Below are 27,172 nucleotides of genomic sequence, written 5' to 3'. Positions count from 1 at the left end.
TGTTTTTACGCCGCATCGACCCTCCCTTTCCTTTTCTTCACAGTGAACAGATTAGGTCGGGACGATAGTTGGGCTTCTGCTGATGTCGAAGAAGGTCCAGGGCGCCATTACAGCGCCCCAGCTCAGAACGCTTCTTGCACGCATCGGCAGTGGCGTCGGTGGCAATAAGCCAGAACTCGCGGAACGCCTCCAGTCAGACCTCAATGTGGCCAAGCTTCAACATGGCAGCAAACCCGGCCGCATTCTCAGCGTGGACATGGGCATCCGCAACATGGCTTGCTGTGTGTGCGATGTTTCCATCCAACAGCCCAAGAAGAATTCCCCCACGGGGAGCCCCCGCGTGAAGCTCAACGTGCTGGCCTGGGAGCCCATCTCTGTCAGCGACCTCGCCCAGCAAGAGGAAGAGCAGGCATCTTCTGCAGACCCTGCAGCGCGGCTGAGCAGCCAGCTCACCCAAACCGCCAAAGAGTCATTTCGGCCGTCCATCCTCTCGCGCGCTGCCTACGCGCTGCTCAAGCGGAAGCTCCTCCCCTACGCGCCGCAGACCATTTTGATCGAGCAGCAGCGCTACCGCACCACTTCGTCTGCCGCCATTCAAGAGTGGACCTACCACGTCAACATGCTTGAGGGCATGATCTGGGCCATCCTCGAGACGCTTAGGCAAGAAGAGACTTCCGCGCGCCTGCCAACCGCCGTCTTGAGAGCGCCCTCATTCCCTAGCGCCTTCCCGGTCAGCCCAAAACGCGTTGCCACCTTCTGGACGGACAACTCGGAGCTCGGCCGAGCGATTCTCAGCGAAACTGCTGCCAGCACTGCCGCGCTCAAGCGTCCGTCTTCTCGCTCGCGCTCGACAGCATCGAAGGCGGGGGAGGGTGTCGAGGATGACGCTGCGGCCGAGGGAGAAGAGGGGGTGGAGGACGGCATGAGCAAACCAAAGAAGCTAAGCAAATCGAAAATCGAGAAGAGGGTCAAAATCAAGCTCGTCGAGCAATGGTTGCTCGCGAACAGCAGCGGGTCTGCGTCGGCTCGGCGAGACTGCGACGTGCAACTCAGCTTCGACACGGCCGAAGTCCGCGGCATGCGTGACGTTTTCTTGTCTAGGCTGTCCAAAGCCGGGAAAAGGACTGGCGGAGGGAGCAGGAAGAAGCGCGCAAAGGACGCGTCAGAAGCGCCGGCCCCGTCAGTCGCCAGCCTGTCACCGCCAGTCGACCCCAAGAAACTGGACGATTTGGCCGACTGCCTCTTGCAAGCGGCCGCGTGGGCGCAGTGGGAGGGCAACCGACGTGCAATGCTGGGGTTGGACGAGAAGACCCTGAAGGAGGTGGCTGAGGCTAGCGCGTAGTCTTTTGCATGCGACAATCACCAACCGCGGAAGGGCGACGCGATGCGGCGGGAACGCCCTGCGGCACCACGGAAGCAGGTGCCGGCGCCGGTGGTATACGGAGGATACGAGCCCGGGATCGTGCTCGGCCTTTGCCGTGCAGCCGTTACCGCAAATAGCAGCGGGGCGCTTCCCACGGCATCGGTGCGCCCAAGGTGGAGTGGCTGGCCTGGAGAAACGCACAGTCATCAATAAATTCGGAAATGCGAGGTTTCGCCTGCAAAATGAGCGAGGGGAAAGGCGAAATGATTTTAAGATTAGGATGCTGCTATAGCAATGCACTGATGCCTTCGGGGGCCGACCGTGTGTCTATGATCGCTGTCGCCAGTCCCGCCAACAAACCCCTCAAGAACGCCGTCGCCAATATGCAGAGAAACCCAATGTGTCGTAATATACGTATCCGCCCGCCGAAGGTTCCGAGAAAGAAATCCACCCAAAATGCGACTTTTCAAACGCTAGACAATTAAGGAGCTTCTCTACAGGACGGCAACGCCGACGAAGACGGAGATGGCCAGCGCAAGCAGCGGTCGCGCTGCCGAGTCGGTCACGGCATCAGAAGTGCTGTCGAGCCCGCAGCACTTGCCATTGTACGTGACGTTGTTGGCATCCGCAGCGGCGGCAAAGACACTTCCGTTGATGTTGCCGATATTGTAATAATCGACGTTCAGGCGGTTCGGAGGTCTGCCCCACATGTCTGTGACAAGGTTAGCGGCCCTTCCGCGTTTCAAACTCTCTCGGGTGCAGGCTGAAGTTTCAGGTTTGAGCTTACCCGTGCATTGATCGACCGAAAGGCCCAGAGCGCCGTATTCAGTGGTATTGGCGTTTGTCAGAGTCAGATTGACTTTGTTTGGCACCAGGATCGAGTTCCCGAGGATTGAGATGTCCGCGTTGAGATTGTGGTTGATCATGTACATGCGGTTCTTGGCCTGGTCCTGAGGAAGGTCTGGGGGGCGCTGCACGGTGCAAGGGAACGCCTGGTCGGTCGGATCAAAAGGCGTCTCCCACAGCTGGCTGAATTCGTCCATGAGATATGGCACGGCTGTCTGGTTTGCCTGATAATCCAAGAAGAAAACGACGCGCTTCGACGTGAGGATCATCTCCGTGTACGTCGGCCAATCTTCAACGCCCATTGGAATCACCGGCGGCTCGTACGCATACGCCTTGAGGCCGGAGTCCTCGATGGGAGTGGTGAAGTTGGTCGCGGTGGCGTAGTCGGCATTGCCAATCAGGATGGTGACAATGTCGTAAGGATGCTGCTGCACCCAGCTGGCGACTTCCTTGAGGTAATCCACGAGCGTGCCGGCGTTGAGAATATCGCAAGAGGTGTGGCACAGGTTGAATTTCCCAGTACCGTTGTAGTGGGCCTGTGCTTGGACTGCGTCGAGTTAGCATCGGGTCACGCTTTAGCGTCCGGATTCCACCTACGCATCCGTATGCCATCATTCAGCTGGGTGGTCACGTCGTAGTTCTGGTTGCTCGCGGCGTTGTTCTTGATCGTGAAAGGCGAGTTGTGGGCGCAGACCTCGGTCACGTTGGAGTACTTGCGCGAGCACAGTTCCGTGTAGCCGTTGCATGGCTGAGTGTTGGTGGGAGCCGCGGAGCTGCTGGTCTCGGAGGCAGTGGAATTGCCAGGGGTGGGAGTCAGAGGGCCGCCCGTGTATGTGCGCGTGCCGTCGGCGCCGGTGAGCAAGGTGATGGTGTGCTGGGTCTTCACCGTGACGGTTTTCTCTTCGCTGATGCTAGCCTCGGATGAAGCGCCCGCGGTGCCAGTCTTGGTCTTGGTGCCGGCGGATCCGTCATCGTCGCCGGTGCTCACGCGAACGGTGGACGAGTAAGAGATGTAAGTGCCGGTGGGCACGCTCACGCTGGGCTTTGTGTTTGTGCCGGTGAGGACGACCGTGTTGGCGCTGGATCCGGAGCCGGATGCGGAACTCGACTTGTCGCTGTCATCGGATCCCTGGGCGAGAACACCGGCGGACAAGAGAGCGGCGAGCCAGCAGGTGGAGAGACGCATGCTGAGGCGATCAGCAGCAGCAGGAGCGGGAGGGTGGAGTGGAGGGGAGCTCGACTGGGGAGGAAAACAGAGACAGTCGGGGCGGGCCAAGACGGGCCACGGGGAAGCGCATAGGACACAGGCGGTGGAGCAAAGAAGTGCGGCTGAGAGACAGGCTGGAATGACGTCTGAGACGCAGTAAATAGCAGGGCGGGCCCATGGGCGTCAGGAGAGATAGGCGCTGCAGCTGGCTCACGGGCAGCGTTGGCGCGCAGCTAGCCAGCGCTAGGCGGGAGCCAGCACTGCTCTCTGACATCGTCACGGCCTGGCGCGCCGAGGACGGGGCTCGTAAGGACCTGGCCGGGAACGGATGGGCTGTGGTCGGGTGCCTGGTGCGCGCTCACAGGCTCACAGCAGGGTGGCGGCGCCAATCACGGCACCGCGCCGCCGCCTGGACCCGCTTTGCGCCTCTTGCATCAACGCCGGCCTGCAGGCCCTGACGCGTCGCAAACACCGGCCTGAGATCAGAGCACGGCGACCAGCCCGCCCGTCTCATAATGTCGGTCCTTTCCACCGTGGCGCTGCAGGCGTTGCCCAACACCCTGGCCCGCCCGTCCACTCACAGCCCGGTCTTCTTCTGGCTCGACTGCAACAGAGCCTTCTCTCACGCTTCCCTCCTCCACCAGGCATCGCCATGCCGTCCTCTCCGCCGTCTCGTACGCCCTCGTCGCGCTCCAACGGGCCCGGTGCCTCTGGAAGGTCGTCGCCCACCGTGGCCGTGAGCCAGGATGTCACCCGCGCCCCGCAGTTCGAGGAAACGCCCTGGAACACCACGCCTGGCGGCGGCCTGAAGCGTTCCAACACCACGCTCTCCAAGAAGCAGATGAAACGGGCCACCCGCACCCGCAAAATCTTTGCCGTCATCTCCTCGTTTTTCTTCTTTTTGTCCGCTCTTTTTCTTCTGCTCGTCGAGATCGGCAACACCCACGACAAGCCCGTTCTCCGCGACACCTGGTTCATGAAGCTCGATCTCAGCCATATTGTGCCAACATCGATTCCCAACGCCACCCTGCTCAACAGCATTGCGCAGACGCTGGGTCTGCACGATTTCTACCAGGTCGGCCTGTGGAACTTTTGCGAAGGCTACATCAATGAGGGTGTCACCCACTGCTCTCACCCCCAGAGCCTTTACTGGTTCAATCCCGTGGAGATCCTGCTCAACGAGCTGTTCGCAGGCGCAACCAGTACGTCACAAGCACCTCTCCCCTTTCAGCGTAGTCGGATGCTAACCAACACCGCAGTTGCCATTCCCGAGGAAGCATTGAAATACCTTGACATCCTCAAGGTGGCCTCCCAGTGGATGTTTGGCTTGTTCCTAACGGGCACTTGCTTGTCCACCACGCTCATTTTCCTGACGCCTTTGGCCGTCTACACGCGATGGGCAGCGGGCCCAATCGCCATCTTATCACTGTTCACGCTGCTTTGCATCTTCGTGGCCTGCATCATTGCCACGGCCATTTTCATCGTCTTCAAGATCGCGCTTACCCAAGTCGACGACCTCAACATCAAGGCCGTCCTCGGGGCCCAGATGTTCGGCTTCATGTGGACTTCGGCTGGTTGCATTCTGATTGCCTTCATCATTCAGTCTGGCCTTTGCTGCTGCTGCGCCAGCCGGAGAGATGTCCGAACGGGCAGGAAGCTGGGCAGCAAGAAGGCGTACACCATGCCACCGGATGGCGATCCGGAGAAGCAGACGCTCAAGCAGCGCCTCGGGTTCGGCAAAAGCAAGGCATAACTCTAAACGTCGTAACGAATCTCCCAGTTTGCACAGCATCAAGCCGCCCTCCAGAGCGGAGGCGGACTTCAGTCGGGTTTGCGAAAAAAGCGTCGGGCAGGTCAGCGGGCGTTTGGGCTACAGGCACGGGTTGGTTTCAGCTCCTAGAGCGCAGCACATTGGTCATCACCGAAATCTCTTAATTTTTAGATAGAAGCAACAAACATAACACGATTAATCCGGAGCTGGATCCTAGATGCAATGCAGATCCGAAACCCACTTAAATGATGTCGGACGATCAGGGACGCTTCGCTACGGAGCGGCGGTGCGCCCCAAAACATGGCACGACTCTGACCCGGAATTCGCCAAGGGGTACCGCGAATCGTCGGCTTGCATTATTCGTCACTGCGAATCAGCAGAGGTCGGGTCACAAAGGGGGCCCCTATCACCCCGGGCGTCGGCGAAGATGGCGAGCAGCCGGGAACAGCGGGTAGTGAACATCGGACCTTCCGCATTCTACCATGGCCGTAGCTCTCTACTCAAGCGGGCAGGTGATGAGGATGGTTGGGTGTGAACATGGGGCTCAAGCACCCCGACACAGGATTCATTAGCTAGCCACTTACGCAGGGTGTGGTGTCCTTTGTTGGGACGGTAGTCCGTAAAGTAAATCCAATTGAACCCATGTGCGGCCAGGGTTCGAGCGGATCACGTGCAAACGCGCTTGCCCACCTACCAAGCTTTTTGGCGCCTTATCGATAGTACCTTCCCCACGCGTCTCCACGGCTGACGGCTGTGACGGCCTCCACCTGCCACTTCATCGCCCCAGCCACGGCCAGCTCACCTCCACTCGTTGCAGCCGCGTCATCCCCAGCCGCACCCGACAACACCACCCCATTCACGCCATCATGGGCGCACCAGGCTCCACCAACATGAGCGGTGTGGCAGCACACCAACCTCCTCCACAGCCACGCTCGAGTGGGCGTAAACGCAACCCCGTTTCCTACGCCGAAGACCCGCCGCCTGAGGCTGCCGACCCTCCGGTCAAGAAGCGCCGCGGCAAGGCTGCTGCACCACAGCCCCCAGCAGCTGTCGACGATGCCGGACCTTCCGTGTCTACGAAGCAAACCAAACCGAAGCCGCCACCGGCGAGTGAGAAGCGGCTCAAGCGGCAAGATCTCAACGTCTATTTTTGCATATGACGTAATCGAGCTGACGATCTACAGATTCCGCGAGAAGGCACCTCAGTCGTTCTGTTTGGTGAGAGATCGAGCACTGACACAACGGTGAGCCCGACCCCCTCCCACAGCCTCACATGGATCTGCCAGTCCAACAATACTGATCGACACAACAGCATGTTCGTCATCGATCGCTGTCGTAAAGGAACAGACGCCTGTCCAGAGGAAGAGATCAGCATTGCAGGGACAACCGGTAACATTTACGTTGTCAACATATCGCTCATCCCCAGCTGCACGTGCCCTCACGCCGAAAAGGGTAATCAGTGCAAGCACATCGCCTATGTAGGTTTTCAACGAATTTCGAAGGCACCGTTGCAATGGCTGATGGTTCCAGGTGCTTATTCGCGTGCTCAAAGCTCCCCCACACCTTCAGTACCAGCTGGCCTTTCTCGCATCTGAGCTCGGGGATATCTTTTCCAAAGCCCCGCCAATCCCGTCGGGCGAACCTAACGACAAGGACGGCCGTAAGCCTGTGGAAGGGGTCGACTGTCCCATCTGCTGCGAGGAATTCCAACCCGTTGGTGAAGAAATCGTATGGTGCAAAGCTGCTTGCGGCAACAATGTGCACAGGGCCTGCTTCGAGCAATGGGCTGCCACCAAGGGCGGTCACAATGTGACTTGCCCGTATTGCCGCACGCCTTGGGCCGGAGACGAGGACATGCTGAAGAAAGTCCTCAAGACGGGCGAGAAGAACCATGAAGGTTACGTCAATGTTGCTTCTCAGCTGGGGCTTGATGGCGAGCGAGGTAAATCACATGCTGCGTATCCTGATCTCGCTGACAAGCTTTCAAAGACTATTCAACCTACCACCCCTTCTGGGTTCGCAGACAAGCTCGAAATGGCAACATCGATGCCTCGTGGCGAGAATTCGAGTTCTGGGACGATTATTGATGACTGCTTACGCAGGCCTGAGTTCACGATCTTGACAGGATCCTCGCTCGACGTCCCCACTGCTTACCTAATCCAGTAAAGGCCCAACAGCATTTTCTAGGACCAACGAAAAGATCGACATGCTCGACGTTAGGCCTCCAGTTGAGATAAGCTGTGAATAAGATAACGAAGTTTACAAATTGCTGATCGCCAAAGCCTCATCCTCTAGCGCATGGCCCGAAAAAATCATCAACAAGCTTTGCAGAGTCGGGCTCACATCTCAGCTCCAGCTTACAACGTGAATCTTCACAACTTGGTCAGAGCACAAATTATGCAACTTTATTACCAGAATTCAAATCATTTTGTCGATTACTTCACAATTTGGAGGTGGTCGCTATGATTGTGACAGCCGTCAGAGGGTCAATGGACAGACGAAACTAACCCGACAAAAGTGAAAAAAGTTGGACATTTGATGGAATTGTGGCAATTGTTTCGTAACGAAACATCGGTGAAGTCGATGTTTGGGAAATATGGACACTGAACCTGACAATGTTCACCCGTGATGATGACTCAACCCCGCAATATGCTGTGCAAAATGACTACCATCAGGTAGACGTCGTCAACTCTTAGCCCACGGCGGGAAAGACTAGCTACGGCGTAGGGCCAAAGCCGGGGATTTTAAATAATAAAGCTTCTCCTAGCTGTGTGGAAGGCGGGCTGGAGCGTGCTTCAATCTGGGAACGGCACTGTAGTGGACTAGGTAGCAAATGAGAAGGATCTGGTGCATGAAGATAGCGTTGTATAGAATGAAGTGCCATACCTATTATTGAATATTTCTGCTACTGGTGAGTCTGCAAGGTCCACAACTATTATAGCGACAAGTTGGCTCACTTTTAATACCATCAAAGCCGACAGTGGAGATCTTGTTAGCTCACAAGTGCTTAAAAATTAAACGCGTATATTTTTAGTCGGCGCGATCCACCGACACAGCCATCGTTTTCCGATCGGCACGTTGCAAGTTACGTAGATCGTGTAACCTTATGGTGCAGCGTTTACATGTTTTCTACGTCTGGATACCTGCTTCAGGTGCCCGCGTACAATGAATCGGCATCTCGGCGGGGCTTAAATGGCCCATATCCTCTGTGTCCTACTATGGCACCGGCGAATATACCAGTGGATTTCGCCGACTGAGGAAATAGGTAGACAGGCAGTTGATATTGGATCTGGAAAACTTGATTGCATGTGGGTTTTGTGATCCCGCTGAGGCGCCCTCTACGACAAGTCTAAACCACTTAGATTTCTCCATTCCCACTATTTGGCATGTTTGCCTCCGGATTGCCTGAAACGTACATGATTTAATTTTATACAGGAAGCCCTGCCCACGCCTATATTAAGTTTATGCCGCCTTAGCCGCAGCAGGTTGCTTCATGTCCTCTATCGAAGTAACAAGAGGAACATCGGGCCACGGCTTCTTGATAGCATCTTGGATTTGGACAATGCATCCCTTAGGACCAGAAACTGCGCCTAAGTCTCCAGTCAGCAAAGGACAAACTCTTTGGATCCAAGGAGATGAAGGCATACCATTGACGACAACGATGCCATTCTCGGCGTCAACCTTCAAGACCTTGAGGTTTTGCACGGTGACCTGATGGCCACCCATACGGCCAGGCATGCGCTTGCCAGGCAACACTCTCGAACCAGAGCCCTGCGAAGCACCGGACGAACCCATCACACGGTGGGTGAGCGACTGACCGTGAGAGGCGGGCTGGCCGCTGAACCCCCAGCGCTTCATACCCTGTTCAACGGACAAAGAGCATCAGCATCTCCTCCTCCGTTCCTTCGAGGGTATGGAAAGGAGAGGGCCAGTCACTTACACCGGCAAAACCCATGCCCCTACTATCCGCGCGCGTATCCACAAACTGGCCTTCCTTGAACCAGTCGGCGCCGACCACCTCCCCGACGCCCAGCAGGCCCCGCTCGTCGCGGACGCGAAACTCCTTGACCCACCGCTTCGGGCTGACGCCCTGGGCGGCGAAGTGGCCCAGCAGCGGCCGGGTCACGTTGCTGGGGTGCTTCCAGCCGGCGCCCATGGCGACGGCCCAGTAGCCGTGCTCGGCGCGCGTCTTGTGCGCGACCACCTGGCACCGGTCGAGCTGCAGCACCGTGCACGGCGTGCGCACGCCCGTCGCCGGGTCGTACAGCGCCGTCATGCCCTTCTTGATCGCCAGCGCCCCCGTCCGCAGCGGCGTCGTGTATTCCTTGCGGGCCAGCGCCGCCGTCGACGAGGCGTCCAGCACGCGCATGCCGGGCCCGCGGTTGAAGCGGTCGGTGGGCGAGGGGTGCGCGACGATGGACTTGATGCCGCGGGTCTGCTGGAGCTGGAGCCGAAGCTGGAGCTGCTGCTGTGGTCGGGCGGCGGCGGCGAGCGCGTGGCGCGGCGAGGGCGAGGCATTGAGCGGCGAGGCGGTCGGCCGGGGCAGTAGCGGCAGGGCTGATTGCCCTAGCCGGACTTGTGGTCTTGCTGGCATGGCTGGCGGTTGTGTGGAGCGGCGAGGGTGGCTGTTGTTGATCGACGAGCCGCGCCCTGTGACTTTTCTGGTCGACGTCGCGGCGGTTGCGCTGGTGGCCGCTGAGCCTGCCGTACCGCCTCTAGCACCCGCTGCCCACCACGAAGTCGTTGCCGATCGGCATCTCCTGGCCCTGTAGCCATGACAAAGCACTCACTGCCAAGCACCAAGAGCAAGACCATCGTGAATTATCTAATTAAGAAGCCCAACCCCGTCCGTTCAGCCCTCGAATAGAAAAAAAAATTCCACAGCTCAACTTTTACTTCGTCCCCACCTTACACATCATCCAGGCCTCGAAAAATTTATCCGTCCCTGCCGTTTACGCCTCAAAGATGCATCGATTGACCGTGATTCGCCGACATACCAGGCCGACATCTGGACTCCTCGCCGTCGAAACCGAATAAGCAGGCCTCGCCCCTCCTCACAGAACCAAGAGATCGATTTTTTTTTCTTTTTCGCGAGCAGGCTTCCTCACCGACACTGACCAACTCCTAGAAATGCAGAGCAATGATGGCTCAGGGGGCGTATGCAACGTCTTTACTTGGCAGCACGCGCTCCATTGCCCGCTCCGATTATGCTAGGGATAGGGTATGTGCCGTTCGGGTTCTGCTGCGGTTGTCCCGGGGAAACTCGGTTGGAGGGTCCATTCACGAACTTCTGGCTAGACTGCATCGAAGCCGGAGGCGGAGGTTTAGGCGGCAGGTGCGCCGGGGTGCCCCATTTTGCGATGCTGCTTTGACTGCTGCCCGAAGCCGACCTCTGTCCTTGGTTATGCGCGGCCGATACCGGCTGCGGCAGAGGATGGGCCATCCCCTGGCCTTGATTCTTCACAAATGGAGGGTTTCCGGGCGGACGGTTGAACTGCGGCTGCGAAGTTGGTTGGTTTGGCCGCGGAGGTTGCTGCTGATGCATGGGCATGTTGAAGTTGGGGAAGTTGACCATGTTTGGAGCAACGACTCCCATTTGAGGCGACTGTCCTGGCATGCCGAACGCTGGTCCACCGCGCATTCCAGAACCCGGGAAGCTTGGAACAAACGCCTGGCTTTGCGGGTTGAACTGCTGCCGGTTAAAGCTACCGGGAAGAGGGTGCTGGTTGCGGTTGTTTCCGAACTGTGGGTTGGGTAGCTGGCCATATGGATAGGGATTTTGGCCCGCCGACATTGGTCTGTTGTCATAGCCTTGTTGAGCAAATTGATATGGCACCTGGCCCGACATCTGCCATGGCTGGTTCATGCCCTGTGACTGCGGCCTATATCCGTCCGGAAAGCTAGCCAGTGTAGGATTCGACATCTTCGGGGTCTGGTTAGATGCGTTTCCGGGCTGGAAGGACATGCGTTGGAAGTCCTGCGAGAGGTCATAGTTCATCGGCACCGGGGGGGATCCATACGGTCCGGCATTCAGACCCCCATTGGTGGATCCGAATTGTTGATATTGCCATGCAAATTGCTGCTGGGGGTCCTGCTGAACCATGATAGGGTAGCCGGTGTTGTACTGCACGGGCGGCGTGCCACTAGGGTTCATGTTGGTTGACGGGGGTGCCATATTAGTGTATGGACCGTAGTACATGGGAGGGCCATCGCTCGGGTACCCCGGTGTTCCATATTGCCCCGGATAGTAGGGGCTAAACTGAGATCTTGCCTCAAATCCGTCGTCGTCATTGTTGCGGTTCTTCTTCTTGTTCTTCTTTCCAGCAGCGGAACTTGACCGCGACATGTCCTTGCTCTCATTGTTGGCTGATTCACCAAGATCCCCGTCTTCGGCGCTTCCAAAGATGCGCTGGCGGGCTTCTTTGTATTTGGCCTCACGTTCTTCTCTGGTCAATTTTCTGGGCCCCTGACCGGCGTCACTTCCACTATCGGCGCCAGCCTCCGACGTTGTTTTAGAAGGACCTTCAGAATTGGACGTTGTGTTAGTGCCCGATGGGGTTCCCCCGCTCTCTCCTCGGCGCATAATCTTTCGAGCTGGCACTATGATAGGAGGAGTCTCCGGACCCGATGACAAGGAGCTCGGAAGGCTGGATAGTGGCGGCGGCCTGCGAACGCATTAATAGATATCAAGTGATAATCGAGCATGTTGCCTACATTCTACAATAAGGAGTCTTGGTGATCTTCACGGCACTCGTGACCGGATCGACGACGTGGCCGAGAAGATAATAGTCAGCAAATCGATGTGCGAGCATTCGGTAGAACGCATTGCAGTTTGGAACGTCCAATTCCTTCTCGCTTCAAAGTTCGTCAGTCTCTGGAAAGGAAGGGTTGAGAAGACGCAACGTACCCTGTATTTCTTAAGAAATCGAGCACATCCTGCTCTAGCTTGAGAACAAACAGTCTATCTCTAGGAGACTGTAGAGCCTCCAAAAGCTTCTCATCAGGTGCCGGTTGCGGCTGAGAAGTGCCGTCGTTTTCCTTTATAGCACCGAGAGGCAGGGGAACAGCGCGACCGGGACCGCCTTGAGCAGCATCGTTGTTGCCCATGATCTGGACATTCCGGCCAGGGGGAACGCCACGCTGGGAAGAGGCGCCCATGACGGAAATCTCGTTTAGTTGGTCACGGAAAGCACGACCAATGCCATTCTCGGAGCCAACCCTTGATCCAGCTGCCACGGAATCAGGAGGCGTGAAGACATCTTCGCGATCCTCCTCGACGGCACGGATGCTAGCGCTATCATCTGGGCGAATGCTTTCCTTCTCGTCGAGCGCGAAGGTCGTTCCGGACGCGACACTCTTGCCATCCACGCTCGGCGGTTTAGCTGAGCTGTTGGAGGAAGACACCTGGGTTGCATCGTCATCAGCAACCACGGGCTTCACTGCGCCGCCTACCGAGTGCAACGAGGGCTCGGCATTGGAGTCCGGGCTTACGCCATTCTGCGCATGGACATCCTTGGAGGAGCCATTGATTTCTGGAGCATTTTCCTGGTTGGAGCTCTCGTCTCTTTCTCCATTCTCCGCCGGGGCGTCCGCTATTTGCGCTTCCGGGGTTTCTGACGGTTTCTGCAGGAAAACGGAAGCTTGCTGGCCATCGGCAGACTTGGGGCCAGAAGCCAGGTTTTGAGAATTATGAGGCATGTAAGCTGAAGCTGCAACCTGCGAGCCGTCAGTCATGGTGAAGGCGCCACTGATGGACGGGGGGCGGCGGGGCGGCGGGGCGGCGGAGGCCGAAGAGGCAAAGCGAGAAGGCACCAGGTAGGGTCGCTGGAGGCTGGAAGGCGGCGCAGACTGTACCTTTGCAAACGACGGCTTTAGGTTGGAGGTCTCGTTGGCGGCAGGGCCCTGAGAGGACATTCTCTCCAACCAGCGTGGGGAGGGCTATGCGGGCTATGCGGGCTATGCGGGCTATGATGGCAGTAGAATGCAGAGAAGGGCGGTCGCAATCCGGGGCGTGGAGACGCGGTGGGCAGCTGGGCGGGTTTGCTCGCAAAGGGAAATGGAAATGTCGAAAGCCAGGTGATCTCAGGAACCGGAATGCTCAAGGAAAGTCGTGAAAGCCAGGACCATAAGGCTGGACATCGTGCATTTGGCGGGCTCGGCTCAGAAGGTTGGCGGTGATTTCATCGCGGTGCGACAGGGCAGTTGAAGTGGGCGCACGCAGCGGCGAGTGGGTCCTCAGTCGGCGAGGCTCGAGGAGTCAGGAGCGCGAGCGCGGGAGCCCGGGAGCAGTGCTTCGGCACGAGGCGCACAGCTGAGGGACGAGGCGGCGGGCGGGGAAGATGCGCCAGCGCGAGCGTGGACGGCTTGCTTGCTGAAAAGCTGCGTCGAGAGATGCTTGTTGGCCAAGCGGGCGTGGTGAGGGCTCTTCGTCTCGTCGGGCGCCCAGCCCAGCGGATGCTGCAAAACCACCCCCAAGCCTTGGCAGGAGGTCCCCACGCCCGCCGTAATCTTCCCGTTTGGCTCCCGACAGCGCAGCCGTCCGTTCAGACGCTGCGCCTGCAAGTGCATCCAAGCCCCGGTGTCTGCGCCGGGCTCTGCGCAACAGCGCATGTCCGTGCAGAACGTCGCGAGCGATGCTCTTTTGCGCCGTCCCGTGTGGGCGCGGCCGCCAACAGCCTGCGCGGCGAGGGGGCCGGCGCCGGGGGGTATTTTACTCGTACTGGAGTACCACTCAGCGCAGCGCGGGAAAACGTCGAGCCGTTGAGAGTGCGGTCCCGTCTGTCGGTCTGGAGCAAGCCAGCGCGCGATCGCATTGGATTGCGCGCCCAGCGTCGTCATTCTGCCTGAGTGCACCGCCCCTCCTCCGCACCTCTCTTGCGACATCAACCGTCGCTCCAGCCATGCTCCGCGGCCCTGCATATACTGGCCGCTCCAAGGCAACGCCGAGCACCACCTGCCAGAAGTGCCTGAAAAAAGATATGCGAATCCCCGCCTGTCTTCGCGGACCCGACTGATGCTTCCCCACGTCACTACAGCTATGAATGCAAGGCCTCTGCTCAGGAGCGCCCGTACGTGAGCCGGCCCAGCCGGACCCAGCAGCTCTTCAACCCAAAGCTCAAGCCACAACTCACGAGCGACGTGCCAAACGACCTGCTCCGAAAGTGCGTGAGCTTCAGCCCCTAACCCTCCACGGATGGCGCTGACGTGTTGGCAGGAAGGGCGTTGCAGACGAAACCTTAGCAAACAAGGCCCAAGAGAGGGGCCGCAAGCACAGCCGTGACGACGACGACGACCTACAGCCTCGCTCCCGGAAGCGCTCCCGTTCAGCATCCGTCTACTCCTCCTCATCCGTGCCAACCATTTCAACGAACCGCTCGCCCTCGCGCTCCCCACACCCGGACCGACAGGAAACGTCAAAACGCTCCAGGCGCTCTCCGGCCGGCGACGATCGCAAACGCCGGCGCCGCTCCGTGAGCTCCTCCGCGGGCTCTTACCACTCCGACGGAGACGACAGGCCACGAGCAAAAGAGCGGAACACTCGGAGAAGACGAAGCTCGTTCAGTCCTGGAGAGCGTGGCAGGCCACGGAGTCGGTCATTCGTGTCCAACCACAATGATGGCTCTAGGAGCGGCAGTGGTCACCGGAGCCCCAGCCGCGACTTTGAAGGATCAATATCTCCGTACAGCCAACGTGCGAGGGTCCCTCGTCTCAGTCCTCTCCGCCGTCCTCGGTCGCGTAGCCCGCGAAGGCGCGCCAATCCTCAATACACGGAGCCGAACGAGCCATCCGACAGACCTCGTCGGCCTCCACCGGGCAAAGCTGGCCCACCGCCGGCAAGCAACAGGGCGAGAAGCTTAAGTCCTTACAGTAAGCGCCTGGCCTTGACTCAGGCAATGAATACGGGTGGGAGATAAATTGGGGGCGGAAACGGGGCCATTATTCTCAATCGGAGCGCAACATTGGGATTTCATCTTTCACCGTACGGAAATGGCAGCCTTAGCGACTATAACCTTATGAGCATCCCTAAACAATGGTCCTGAGAGGATTCCATTCGGTTCACAGAAGCTCCGAGGTGTTGTTCTAGATACCCATTGGCATACACTGTATTTCAAGTCTATACATACAAACGCCCCTCCTAATGTCTTAAAAAGGTGAGGCGTCACTGCCACCGTATAAACTTTTTATGAGAGAGGACAAAATCAAACAAACTTGCCTCTCAACTGAAAAGTAACCCAAAGTTCCCTTAGGTCCAGAAGTCTATGCAGCATGAGCTTGCTTGTGGGTCAATTCAACCTGGAATCGTTTTTGTCCGTTGGTTGTGTCTTGCTCTGTTACATGATGAGATTGGGCAGTCCGCATAGCCCACCCTAGACCACCATGTCCGCTTGCTTAATCCGGAATTGTTCTGCCGTTTTCTATGGCCAACACCGTCAACACGTCGGTGTCGCGCGCGCAGAGGGCAGGATGTAACTCATTGACAATGAGTGATCACTGCGCAGAAGCCTCTGATCAATCCAGGAAACCAACCCCGTGCTCCATTGATGCATGAACAAGTCCATTCAGCCAGCCCTCCAAGACTTTCCATGGCGCCATAACGCCTCGATGACCCTTCTTCAAATTCAGACCAACTCTTCATCTCCCTTCTCCCTTTCCCTCTCTGCCTCGTCTTCCCTCTCTCTTTCGCGCATGGCCTCAGCCAACATGGCGCCTTCCATGCCGACTACCTCGCCATCCTTATCTGTGGGCTCAAGCTCGCCGGTGCTCGCACCAGCCTTCTTCCTTGCCTCCTTCTGGGCATTTTCAATCCTCTCTCTCACCAGCCGGGCAATGGCGTTCTCCGTCCTCACGTTCAGTACTTCCAACTTCTTGTCCAGATCGCGTTTCAAGTCCCAGTTCGGCTTCTTCGGCTGAAGCTTAAACAGGTCCAACGGCTTGTCAGCAGCCTCGGCAGCAGCAGCTTCGGTTTTGGTGCGCTCGGCCAACTCGGCGGCTTTGGCCTCCAGCGTCACTTGGTTCTCGGCCGGGTTGAGCTCGAAGCCCAGCTTGGGACCCTTTGTTTCGGCATCGAAGTTGCGGCCGGAGAGATAGAGTCTGGAGACATCCGGGGCGGAGGGACTTTCGCGATCGTCATCTTGGGCGCTGGGCTCGATGTCGGACGGCTCATCGGGTGCCTTGCGTTTGAGCGATTTGAGCTTGGCGAGACGTGCTTTGCGCTCGTCGGCAGCGGCGCTGAGAGAGGCGTGGGAGGACATGGATGCGACAAAACCCGCGTGCTGGGGGCTTTGATGGGGGCTAAGGCCGAGGCGAGGAAGCGGTGGGCGGGCAGTTCCTTTGTTGTTCGGGCGGTGGTTGTCGGCGAAGTTGATGCGGCGGCGGAGGAGGCAAGCTCCAAAATTTCCCCCGCCGCCGCTCTCTCCTCTCCGCACCATTCTCAGCCATGCCCAGATGACGCTCGCCCCATGCCCAGCAATCCAATCGCCCACCATGCGGGGACCATCAGAGGCAACGTGCTGCCTGTGCTACCCTTCCTCGCCCCTCGCGCTTTCAAGAGAGCCCTGCCGCCCCAGCACATGCGGCGATGGATGACCGCCGCTGTCGCTTCGAACCATCATCGCCCTGGCCCGCCGAGAACAGCGCGCTTCGCAAGCGCAAGCGATGGGGAGGAGCGCCTGTGCCGACAGTGCGCCATCGACCGCGGCAGCCCGAGCTCCCACGCCCCTCCACAGAGGATTCCACGACAACCCTTTGCGACCTTCGCCTCTCGTGCGCTCTTCGCTCCTTCTCCTCCACGACCGCGGTGCCACAGGGCATGGATATCCTCTCGCCGCCCGGAAACTCGCTTCTACTCCACGTCCGAGGAGGACTATTTGGTTGAGGAGGATGAGGAAAGGGCTGTCCTGGAGGGAACCCAATCTGATGGGTTGCCATTGGAAGACGCGCAGTTCTACACCCTGATGAATGCAGAATTCAGAGAACTGCGCCGGCTAGACTTTTTGATAACTTTGCAGGGAGTCACACCTACTGAGGATGTCGAGCGGCTTCTCAAGAGGGCTGCCGCCTGGCCTCTCCTTGATGGATTCCCGCAACAGGATGTATGGTGGATCAAAAAGTTCGCCCAGCTCAATGCCATCCATGATGTCAGGCTACCTGTGGATCTTCGAACGTCTCGGCTGGAAGTCAACGCCTTCACAGAACAGGCTGTGAAGAAACTTCTCTGTCTTGGGCGAGATGCGGCTTCTATCAGACAAGCTTGGGCATCTAGCATGCGTATGGACTATTCTCCGGAAGGAAAAAGAAACATTTGGTGCGAGATGATGCTCTGGCTGCTCGACAATGATCAAGGCGCGGTGCTGCCAACCCTGGAAGCCACGGGCAGAGGCCGGAAAGCACCTGACTATGTCATTGCTGATATTCTGGAACAGTTCATGAGCAACCACCTCCAAGGGGCCGAAAGTGGCGAGCTCAGGATGCCCTCTGGATTCCTTTCCGTGCTGGCAATTCTCCTCAAACAGAGACCCTTCCTCGGCCACACGCTCTCTCAGAAACTCGTGCATCTGACTTTGGCTCACAGCTCTCTTGAGCAAGGCACCATGTTCTGGGACCTGCTCCAGGCGGCCCGTTTTAGGGCCTCGTGGCACACACTATACCAAGTTGCCTATTTCTTTGGTAAACACGGGGAGTACAACAAGGCCCTGGCAATATTACGAAGGCCCATCGAGCTTGGAGCGCCTCCCACGCACCCTGCTTTTCTGGCTACTTGTGCGCAGATACTTCGAAACAGTGCTGCTAAAGCAGAAGCCTACAGTGCCACCGCCAAAATTTTGTCGGAACTTGTCGGCATGGGTGTCTCCTTCAACATATACCTCTACACCGTGACCATGCACAACGCGGTTGATCACGGCGATTTGCAGTCGGCGTTAACCGTATACCGGCTCATGCAGCATAACGGGGTCGAGCCGAACGACTATACGTACACTGTTTTGTTGAAGGGCCTCAAAGACAACGCAGCCCCGGAGCTGCTTCAGTCTGTTATGAGAGACGCAGAGCGAAGTCTACCAAAACTCGAGAGGCCCCGGATCGTTGCTACCGATATCCTCCACTGTGTCTATCTCCAGCATTGCGAGCCGGCCTGTACAGAGGTCACTTTCGCCGATTTGGCTAGGATCTACCGCGGATACTTCAACCCGTCAGCTCTGATCAAATTGGGCGTGCCCACTCGATTTTTCGGCGACCCTAAAGCCACTGAGCGAACCGGCATGAAACCTCCTCCCGCAGCTATCGGCATCATGCTGGCAGCTTACCTGAAACTGGTCTCTGCATATGACCCGGAGGAGGTTGGCCGCCTTTATCGTGTTTTCTACGACCAGATCGAACACTCTGGCGATCACGGCCTCGCGCCACTTGGACAGACCGATTATTTCTTCAACGCCTTCATCCTCGCACTGGGTCAAAATGCCAGCACTCTCCCCATGATACCCGAGGTTTTGTGGCGTATGAGTGACTCGCGCCTCCTTGCCAAGCCACTCACCTCCAAGTATACGTGGGACATTCTGGTTAATGCGTTCATGCGGCACAATCAACCCGAAGCTGCGGAACGCGTGCTGGAAATCATGGACAAGTACGGTCAGCAGCCAAACGACGTCACCTGGAACTCGTTCGTTCGATGGTACGCTCGACGAAAAGATGTCGAACGTGTTTTGGATACCATACGACGTATGCAGCTCCAACGGGTTGAGCTGAGCGTCATGTCCTTGCGTGCTCTTGGTAGATTGAAGGATCGTGACAAGCTGGCCAAGGGCCTACGGGAGCTCGACGAACTGCGACACAGGCAAGCTGACGAAGAGGCGGATTACCTTGTCCCGGATGACTATCGGGAGGAAACATCGGCCTGGCAGAATATCGATGAGGAGATTGAGGATGTCGCCAAAGAAGACGCGGACCCAGCCACCGTATTGGGAAAACGGCACGATAGTCGGTGAATGTGCAGCAAACCTTCCTTAGAAGTACTTTCCCCGTCTTCGGAGCAAAAGCAGGCGGACGGCATTTCGCTGGTACCTTGAGCTGTTTCCTGAACCGCGGCACACGCCAACATTTGTGTCTTGACACTGACTTCACGCGCGCAAGTCCGCATGCGCATATACCTGCAGACTTCCCGACGGTGGCCGTTGCCAGGGAGGACTTGGCAAGAAAAGACCAAGCGTCCTCTCTGGTTTCTTTTGGCCCTTCTTTAATTTTTTGAATCAGCACTGTCGGAAGGCCAGCCGTCTGACTCGATCCAGGATAGGCGAAGATGATTAGCGTCCAGGGGTTTCATCTGCCCGCTCCGAGGCTTGCATGGACTGACGATCCAGCCCAGGGAAGGTGGATCTGCCAGACGACTCGTCTTCGTACCATCATGGACGGCGCGACGCTCGAGCCGCGCCTGGCTTGAAGCCATCCAAGCCGTGTCGCAGCGATGACGGCTGGCTTCTGTCGCGGCAACAGCCCTATTTTCCATTACCTCCTCTTTTTCTCTGCCCTGGCCCGAGAAAGTGCTGCGCTGAAGCGGACCGCATCACATCACAATCACACCACGTCCAATAGAAATAGGCTCGCGTCGCTCAAGAAAGGCTGAAATTAGAGTTTGAGATCACAGTCTTGCATTGCTATTGGCTACATTCTGCTTGCCCAAGGACAACATGTCAGAGTCAGTTCCAGAGCGGTCTCCTCGTTCGCTCCGCCCCGCGCATCACGCGTTTTCACCTGACCTCTTCAAGGTCTGCATGCCCCGACTGTCTTCACTCCCTCTACTCCATCTTCCTTTTGCTTCCTGAGAATGGAAAATGTTTGCGAGACCACCAGCCCGTCAGCATTCGACCACCACGTACCAAGCATTACCTAGGTGGCCGCCGGCGATGGACCCCCGGCGTCATGGCCAAGACCACACGCCCCCCAATCTCATCGGGACCAGCAGTGTACTTCCTCTTTTAGAAGCTCTTCGTTCCCACCGAGTCGGATGGTTTAATATGCTAGGGGCGTCGATCGTCCCGAGGCGATGGAACGTTCGGTAGCCAGGCAGCCAGGGACGGCGAGCCGGTGACTAGTCCCTTCCCTTTTCCTCTTCTCTCGTTCTTCTGGCCCTGAATCTTCTTGGCAGCCGTGTCGTCCAGCTCGAGTCCCCTTTGGGCTTCGTTTTCAACGATGCGTTCCCTTAGCGTCGGGTCCGGTGCGATTAGCGAATGGGCCCGGCGAGCGCCACGCAAGAAAAGAGCAAGCAGCACCCCGACCAAGAAGGGGGAGGGAAGACAAAATAGGATGCGACACACTGGCGCCCTGCGGTTGGCTTGGCTCGCACCGCCGTCTTCTGACTCGGCCGCAATAAAATGCATGCGAGAAGGCTCAAGTCCACAACGGGTGCAGGGCGCAGGTGCATGGCCCGGCGGCCTCGCCACGACGCCGCCGTGGCTGTGACGGCAGACGCCCCAGGTCAATTTCGTTCCATGCTCTACCCTTGATCGGCGGTAGCTAGAAGCAGATCCCGCGCTGGCGTTGATGCTAGGGGTGGCTTGCCGCCAAGGCACAGCTCCTCGGGGACGGCACTTCCAGCGAGGCTTCTTGGCTGCGGCGCAGGGCATGGCATGGGCGAGGCAAGGCACCGAAAAGGAGAGGAGGGAGATTAATGGCTTGATGGAAGATTCGGTGCAGGACTCTCTAGAAGCCCGCCTCGGGTGCGAATCACCAATCTGTATCAAACAGACCAAGGGCACGAGCAGTCGCTTCTTTTCTGCTCACCCAGACCCTCTGGAAATCTCCGCGCCTCTCGCGCACGTCGGTGCTTCCCTTCTCCCGCGTTGCCCTGGCACATAACGCCATGTGCAGGGACCCAGAGGGCACCGAAGACGCTCAAAGGGACGTCTGCTGCGGGCTGTGGAAGCATGCTGCTGCGATGCGGACGCGGCGTTTCCACGCACGAGGAACTAAGCGAGTCCGGCCCCCTAACTAGGCACGCGCAGCGGCCCGGAATACTTCTTCGGGGCGACAACGTCTGCGAGAAAGGCACGCGGCTGAAGCTTGCAGATACGACGACGGCGCGGCGGGGAAGCGTGGGATGTGGAGGCCGGCCCAACATGGCGAGCAGACAAGGTTAAGACTTGAAAAGCGTAAACCCCGTTGAGGCACAGAAGGAGTCTTGTCACGCTGCGCATGCAGCCTGTAACGGTCGCGCAAACAGGAGCGGTGCCGAGAGCCGTGCAGCTTGCGTAGCAACTGACCATCCTCGCCGGACTCGACGTCGTCACCTGTTCAGGGCTCTGGAGGCGTAGCTCTGTGCGCCGTAGGTGTGTTTCAGCTTGAATCCGGAGTCGGGCGGAAAAGATGGGAGAGTAGGACGCACTGTGCATGAACGGGTTAGCTCTGGAGACCCTCTCGCGCATAGCGCCACCTCTTTCAGAGGCAGCAATAGCGGGCCGGTGCGCATACGATGTCGACCAGGGTACAGCCGTCGTCGATCTACCTGTTCAACCAGCCAAGGCGCCGAACATCACGACGGCCGTTGAAGTGCCGCGCGCTGTCTATTCTAATTACTCGTACTTCAACAACCAGTCGTGGATCCATGCGCGCTGCTAACGGAGGACGTTCGAGGTCTCTGGAGATCTGAGAAAGTACTACTTGAGACTCGATGGAGAAAAATTTAGCATAACGAAAGCATTGAGATACAGCAATGAACAATTTTCTAAAAAAAAAAAGAAAAAAAAAGACATTGATGCATGAGAGTTAACCAAGGGACCGCAAAGGACTTCTTGTGCAAAGGTGAAATGGGCGTTGTAGGCGGAAAGCAGAAATGTCAAAACGCTGCCGCAATTCGAACTTTACCTTCCGACGGCTCGACCTGGAAATGCTGGCACATGCAGGTGAAGAGCATTCGTAGCTCCGTCCTCCTCTGCCTGTGAGTGGCCTTTGTGAAAGCGTGAGCTCTCCAGAAAAAAAAAAAATTTCCTTGAGCACATTTACGGACAGAGGAGATAAACCCCACAGGGCCGCCTCGTCGTCAACAGGGCTTTTTTCGTTGCCCAAGAAATAATTTTGCTCGCCTCACCGGTTAGTGGAGCCATATCACGGAGTGTGCGTGATGGTTGTGGTTCAGCAAATCTGCGCCGTCTCATTGGCTGTCTTCGCGCCAGCTGGAGATCTTCATCTTCATAGCCGCCTGCCCTCCCCAAGGTAGACACCAAAGCGGTGGCGATTGTGTGCTGGGCTGCGGCTGTTCGCAAAATCCCGATGGTCGCTCGCAGAGGGGCTGTGGGTGTTGCTGGTGATAGGCATGGCATCGGAACACGGCATCTGCCAGCAGATGACCTCGCCGGTGAAGCAAGCGCGCTTCGCGCCTTGCTATCTCCACGCGTGACTACCACCTCGGCCAATGGGTATAGCCAGAAGTCACTGTGGTCGAGTGCCCAGACATTGACCGTCTCGAGCATGTGTGCCAAGGGCAACAGAAGACACTCGACGTGGATTGACGGGATTGTGACTTGCATTGCGGCTGTTTCCGGGCAGTCCGAGGAGGGGCACAAACCAGACTTGCGGTGTTGACCTGGAGGAGGCAGAAGACGAGATCCGCCGTGCATTGGGTATCGACTTGCACAAATGGGGCTTGGTGAGGCCGTGGATTCCGTAGACACACGCGCGGGCCGTTTCAGACCCGGTCTCGGTGTGGCTTCCAACGATGCCTATTTTTGCGAGCCGAAGCGTATTCATTTTCTAGCCCGTGTGGCGGTGGCAGCGACGGTAGCCAAGTGGGAGTTTCATGAAACGACCTTGTCGGGCCTCTACGGCCGGCTTATCGAGTGCGCACAAGCCTTGCGCGCCCGTAACAGCATGGGCCTATCCTCGCATCTTGGCCGTGTGCAAGCGACAGAGACTAATTGGAATTGCATTATTGCTGGCAGCTGGGATGCGGCGTTCGGCGGGTTGCCCTAGCGATCGGCGCCGATTTTTTGTCATCAAGATATCGATTACTGGAGACACGGGCGGCCAAGCTTCCTCTCAAGCCTTTCCCGCCCGGTGTTAGGTAGACATCGGACAGGATCAGACTTCGACCCTCGTCTCATCAGAAAACTGCCGACTGCACTGACACGACACGACGTCATGATCTAGGCGATTGCAACGTATCCCGAGCGGAGAAATGGCAGAGCTTCTTCTCCACACAGTGTCGATCATGGCCCCTGGAACCGGGTCCCTAGCAGTTTGTAGAGCCGCATGGTTGGCTTGGGGCTATAAACCGTGGGCCATGACAGTGGAGCCGCTGGAGCCACGAGCATCCCGGAGGTCAGCGTGTCCGGGGAAACCGCTGGTGATATCTCGGAAGCTGGCAGCCTCATGCGCGTCTGGCGGCGACTCAAGCACGAGGCTGGCGTCTGCGAATGCTATCGGCCCAACACCGGCGGCGTCTCCATCAGTCATTTTCTTGGCCGGGCAATCACTAATCGCAGCGCTGGATAACGTTATACAGATTTTCGCTGCTTCGCCAGGAGCGCCTGGATGGACTTGCACATGAGTAGTAGAAGTCAGCAACGAGCCACGCTGTGGACTGCCCTCCGCATGGCGCGGCCGCTGCACCGTGAGGACCCGACTTCGGCGACGTGCACGCCGGACACTGCTTGCAGTGGTTGTGGAGGTACTGGCCCGCCGATCAATGCATCCACGTGGGAGAGGCGTCGATTGCGGAGTCGGGGCAGAAGCTGGCAGTGCGACAGCTGCACAAGCGGGGAGCGTGAGGACCGTGGGAGGCCCAGTTAAAAAAAAAAAAAGATTGCATGTCGGCAAGTCGCAGTCGCTTGGCTGGAGCGGAAGAGGCCTCGTATGCTAGTCTGACTAGTTGTCATGATACGTGGGCACACTGACCCGGCGACGGAAGACCCTCGCGGTGTCAGCAACAATGCAGGGCTTTGTATCAGACTCGGTGACGAGAGCGTTGCGGGGGGGTGGCCACAGATCGGAAAGCAGCTCGGGTGTGATATTTTCTACGTGCTCCGACAGAATAGGAAGCCGCTTATTCGGTGGCATCGACCCAGGGAACCTCGCATGGGCGGCGGGCGATCACTTTCTCCTGCCAGCTAGCTCACGCAGTCGTCGGCCACCTAATTTCCCCATCGGGACGGCTAGACAGCGGCGGCGCATGCGCGACCCGACTTCGTCTGTAGTGCCACGAAAACAGGCAAGAAGCCTCAGTGCGCACCCTCTGCGCCTTCCTCCATGTATTGAATGGGGAGATGATGATCGCGTCTCCGCGGTTCGTGCCATTGTGTGGTGCTCGTGAGGAGATGCAATGGGATGCGTGGGTGCCGCGTGCGTCAAGCGCTGCACTGGCGATCGTCGCAGCCCGGAGCCCGGCAGCGTCGAGCGACATGCAACCGTCTTTCCATCTGGGGATGATGCAAGGAAACGATGACGGGCGTCCAGGAGAACGGGGTGCGCCGCGGCTTGAGCATTGGACGGCCATATGACGATCAGCCAAGTGCCGGACGACACGCCCGCACGGCCAGTGCTCTGTGCGTGCTCGGGAGGCGCAACGAGATCGCAGCTACTGGACGCGGTTCCTTTAGCATCGTTTCTCAACAGATCTAAACGCTCCTTTCCATTCACAGAGCTTGACTGCCTGGTGCGCTCTCTAGACCGGAGGGCGTGCTGGTAGGGCGTTCAATAAAAACCCCCCTGGCGCACGTCGAGGCTCAGAATGTGGTAGTAGCAACGCTCGCGTCTGCGCGGTCGAGATCAGGGGTGGTCCTTGGAGCAATCATGATGGTGCGGGACCCATTCGGGCTTGAGCATTCTTACTCCGCCCTCACCCCGCATACTTACTTTCTGACAAAGCCGTGGTACCCGTGATAAATGGACGATAGTGTTATGCCAGCCGCGGCATCCGTGTCAATGCAGGTCCCCGGTGCCGATTGCCAAGAAGGCAGCGCAAAAATCGAGGAGGGACGCGCCAATGCTGCCTGCGTATCCGGTGACAAGTTTGATGGCCATGCATGGCCGGCAATCGAGACGACCTACTCGTCAGGCGCAGCACAGACAAGACAGCCTGCCGGCCTAGGCGGGTGTCGGCTAATACCAGATGGCTGACTCGTCGTACATAGATACACAGCTCGGCCAACGGCCGGTGGGCGTAATCCGATGTGTGTCATCCATCTGGGCCGCCATGGCTGGAGCAAACGGGAAGAAGGCTGTTCAGCTATGACTAAATCTGGCGTTGGACAATGGAACGAGGCTCGCTCGTTGCAGCAGTGGGACCTGCGGGCGGCCGACATCGCCACCCCTTTGTGATCGACCCAGGCATCCCGAGGGCAAGGCCGTGAGGCCATGGTGGAGCCCGCTTCCGGTAGTGTCTCCACCAAGCTGAACGCAAGAACAGAGCAGTGATGACGATTGCCAATGCCGAGCTGAGCAGCAATGGAAAAAGTCAAGGCGGCAACGGCGCGTTGACGGCTGCCCTGCGATGCAGCCGCAGCGGACGGAGCACGTTTGTGGCATCAGGGCCGGCCACCGAGAGAGAGGCAGGCCGGGGGGGGGGGGCATGCGGGCGCTGAGCTCATCGTGTCGAGTTCCCGGCGGACGTGTGGGCTTGCTGCAGGTCCGGCGACGGCGATGGGCGAGCAGAACCAGGCTGCTGGGCGGCGGCACGGATGCTTGACGACGGAGAGCTCTGGAGGTGATACATACAGGCAGCGGGTGTGTGCGGGTGGGGGGCAGCGACCATCGCTGCCGAAAGCAGCTAGGGGCGGTGGGATCCCGCAGTGTCTCTGATGAGGCGCGGGTCAGGGCAAGCTTGGACGGCGGACGGGTGCAAAGGGGCGCGGCGAGGAAATTGGAGAGGACGAGGACGAAGCGAAGCTGCCGGCGCGCGCGGGGAACGGCGGCCGTTGGCAGGCCTGGCGTGCGGTGACGACTCGCGCGTGCCCCAAAAGGACGGCGTGGCGGTCGATCCGTGACTGCGAAATGACGCCGCTCCGTCGCGCTCTGCAACGCCCACAGGGCCAGAAAGCTCCGCGGGTGCTGCCCCTGCGCCGCGCGCGCGGCGGGTCTGCGGGTCACGCAGCCTGAAGGCTTCTGGGGCCCTGTGCGCGCCCGCGGGGACCTGCCCCGGCGCCTGCAACAGGGCATCCAATGCAGCCTGCACGCCGCGCGCACGCCGGCACTGTGACGGGGGCGCGTCCGCCCGCCGCGCTTTGGGCATGGCGCTGCCGAGGGCGCAGGCACACTTGCGAGACGTCGTCCGCACCGCATCGCCGGGCTGACTCAGGCGCAGCTCAGGCGCAGCTCAGGCGCAGCTCAGGCCGGCCGCCGTCGCGACCTGCGCGCCCGCCGATGCCGCATGCGCGCGCTCGCGACGGCTGGGCAGCACGGGCAGCGCGGGCAGCACGACAGAGTCGCGCGGTCGCGTCGACGGCCGCCGGAGGATGCTTGATGTGCGCCACGCGGATTCGACAGGACGAGAACGGCGCGCGTGCTCGGGCTGCACCCCATGCTGCGTTTGCGTTTGCGGACCCTGGTCGGTCCCCAGGGCGAAGCGTGCCCGCGCGGCTACCCGTTCCCAATATCGCTCCTACTACATCTGATCGCCTGGGCCAATTCCTCGCCGGCGGAAAAGTGGGCTGGCGGCGATTCGAGGCGACCTAGCCCTTGACTGCCCTGCCTGCCCGCCCACAGTCACGAAGTGCCCCCAGACCCTTGCGTCGCCGCAAGCCATTAAAGCTCCCCTCCACCTTGCACCATTGCAACACCATTTGCGCGCGCCGAGCACCTTTCCGCCGCCTCAGTCCTGCTCTGCCCCTCCCACTCGCCCGCCGCGCATGTGTCTGGCGAGCATTCCGCACTCGGCCACCGCCGCTGATCTGCCTGCGTGGTCACGCCTCAATCACCGTACGCTCCTCCGCTCCCCCAGACCCGCGCACACGAGCACTGCGCCGGCCAAGACAAGCCCCGAGCCCGTCGAGCCGGGCCTTGGTCA

At 58.7% G+C, this 27,172-nt stretch overlaps 8 protein-coding genes across 8 annotated transcripts; 4 read left to right on the top strand and 4 right to left on the bottom strand.

The window, feature by feature from the left end:
- Positions 1–82: 82 nt before the first annotated feature.
- Positions 83–1,342, top strand: BKCO1_1900053 (mitochondrial resolvase ydc2; the record flags this gene model as incomplete). The annotated part of the gene is made up of 1 exon (XM_020272079.1): positions 83–1,342. One exon carries the CDS (start codon positions 83–85, stop codon positions 1,340–1,342), a length of 1,260 nt encoding a protein of 419 aa, XP_020131338.1.
- A 515-nt stretch (positions 1,343–1,857) lies between these two features.
- BKCO1_1900052 (tat pathway signal sequence) lies at positions 1,858–3,395 on the bottom strand (the record flags this gene model as incomplete). The annotated part of the gene is made up of 3 exons (XM_020272078.1): positions 1,858–2,075; positions 2,151–2,756; positions 2,807–3,395. 3 exons carry the CDS (start codon positions 3,393–3,395, stop codon positions 1,858–1,860), a joined length of 1,413 nt encoding a protein of 470 aa, XP_020131337.1.
- A 673-nt stretch (positions 3,396–4,068) lies between these two features.
- Positions 4,069–5,169, top strand: BKCO1_1900051 (uncharacterized protein; the record flags this gene model as incomplete). The annotated part of the gene is made up of 2 exons (XM_020272077.1): positions 4,069–4,618; positions 4,676–5,169. 2 exons carry the CDS (start codon positions 4,069–4,071, stop codon positions 5,167–5,169), a joined length of 1,044 nt encoding a protein of 347 aa, XP_020131340.1.
- Positions 5,170–6,053: 884 nt separating this feature from the next.
- Positions 6,054–7,274, top strand: BKCO1_1900050 (ring finger domain protein; the record flags this gene model as incomplete). Its single annotated transcript, XM_020272076.1, has 4 exons — positions 6,054–6,329; positions 6,372–6,665; positions 6,718–7,129; positions 7,177–7,274. 4 exons carry the CDS (start codon positions 6,054–6,056, stop codon positions 7,272–7,274), a joined length of 1,080 nt encoding a protein of 359 aa, XP_020131339.1.
- A 1,375-nt stretch (positions 7,275–8,649) lies between these two features.
- On the bottom strand, positions 8,650–9,781 carry BKCO1_1900049 (mitochondrial 54s ribosomal protein 9; the record flags this gene model as incomplete). The annotated part of the gene is made up of 3 exons (XM_020272074.1): positions 8,650–8,777; positions 8,835–9,048; positions 9,128–9,781. The coding sequence occupies 3 exons, from the start codon at positions 9,779–9,781 to the stop codon at positions 8,650–8,652; spliced, it is 996 nt and encodes a 331-aa protein (XP_020131227.1).
- A 576-nt stretch (positions 9,782–10,357) lies between these two features.
- Positions 10,358–13,101, bottom strand: BKCO1_1900048 (r3h domain-containing protein; the record flags this gene model as incomplete). The annotated part of the gene is made up of 3 exons (XM_020272073.1): positions 10,358–11,852; positions 11,902–12,042; positions 12,095–13,101. The coding sequence occupies 3 exons, from the start codon at positions 13,099–13,101 to the stop codon at positions 10,358–10,360; spliced, it is 2,643 nt and encodes an 880-aa protein (XP_020131228.1).
- A 2,705-nt stretch (positions 13,102–15,806) lies between these two features.
- BKCO1_1900047 (cell cycle control protein cwf18) lies at positions 15,807–16,439 on the bottom strand (the record flags this gene model as incomplete). The annotated part of the gene is made up of 1 exon (XM_020272072.1): positions 15,807–16,439. One exon carries the CDS (start codon positions 16,437–16,439, stop codon positions 15,807–15,809), a length of 633 nt encoding a protein of 210 aa, XP_020131231.1.
- A 207-nt stretch (positions 16,440–16,646) lies between these two features.
- On the top strand, positions 16,647–19,166 carry BKCO1_1900046 (pentatricopeptide repeat protein; the record flags this gene model as incomplete). Its single annotated transcript, XM_020272071.1, has 1 exon — positions 16,647–19,166. The coding sequence occupies one exon, from the start codon at positions 16,647–16,649 to the stop codon at positions 19,164–19,166; it is 2,520 nt and encodes an 839-aa protein (XP_020131232.1).
- Positions 19,167–27,172: the final 8,006 nt, after the last annotated feature.

This window comes from Diplodia corticola (genome assembly GCF_001883845.1).
Source record: "Diplodia corticola strain CBS 112549 chromosome Unknown scaffold19, whole genome shotgun sequence".
In the NCBI taxonomy this organism is placed as follows: Eukaryota; Fungi; Ascomycota; class Dothideomycetes; order Botryosphaeriales; family Botryosphaeriaceae; genus Diplodia; species Diplodia corticola.
Note: the sequence above shows the minus strand (reverse complement) of the source record. Positions and strands in the feature narration are given on the sequence as shown.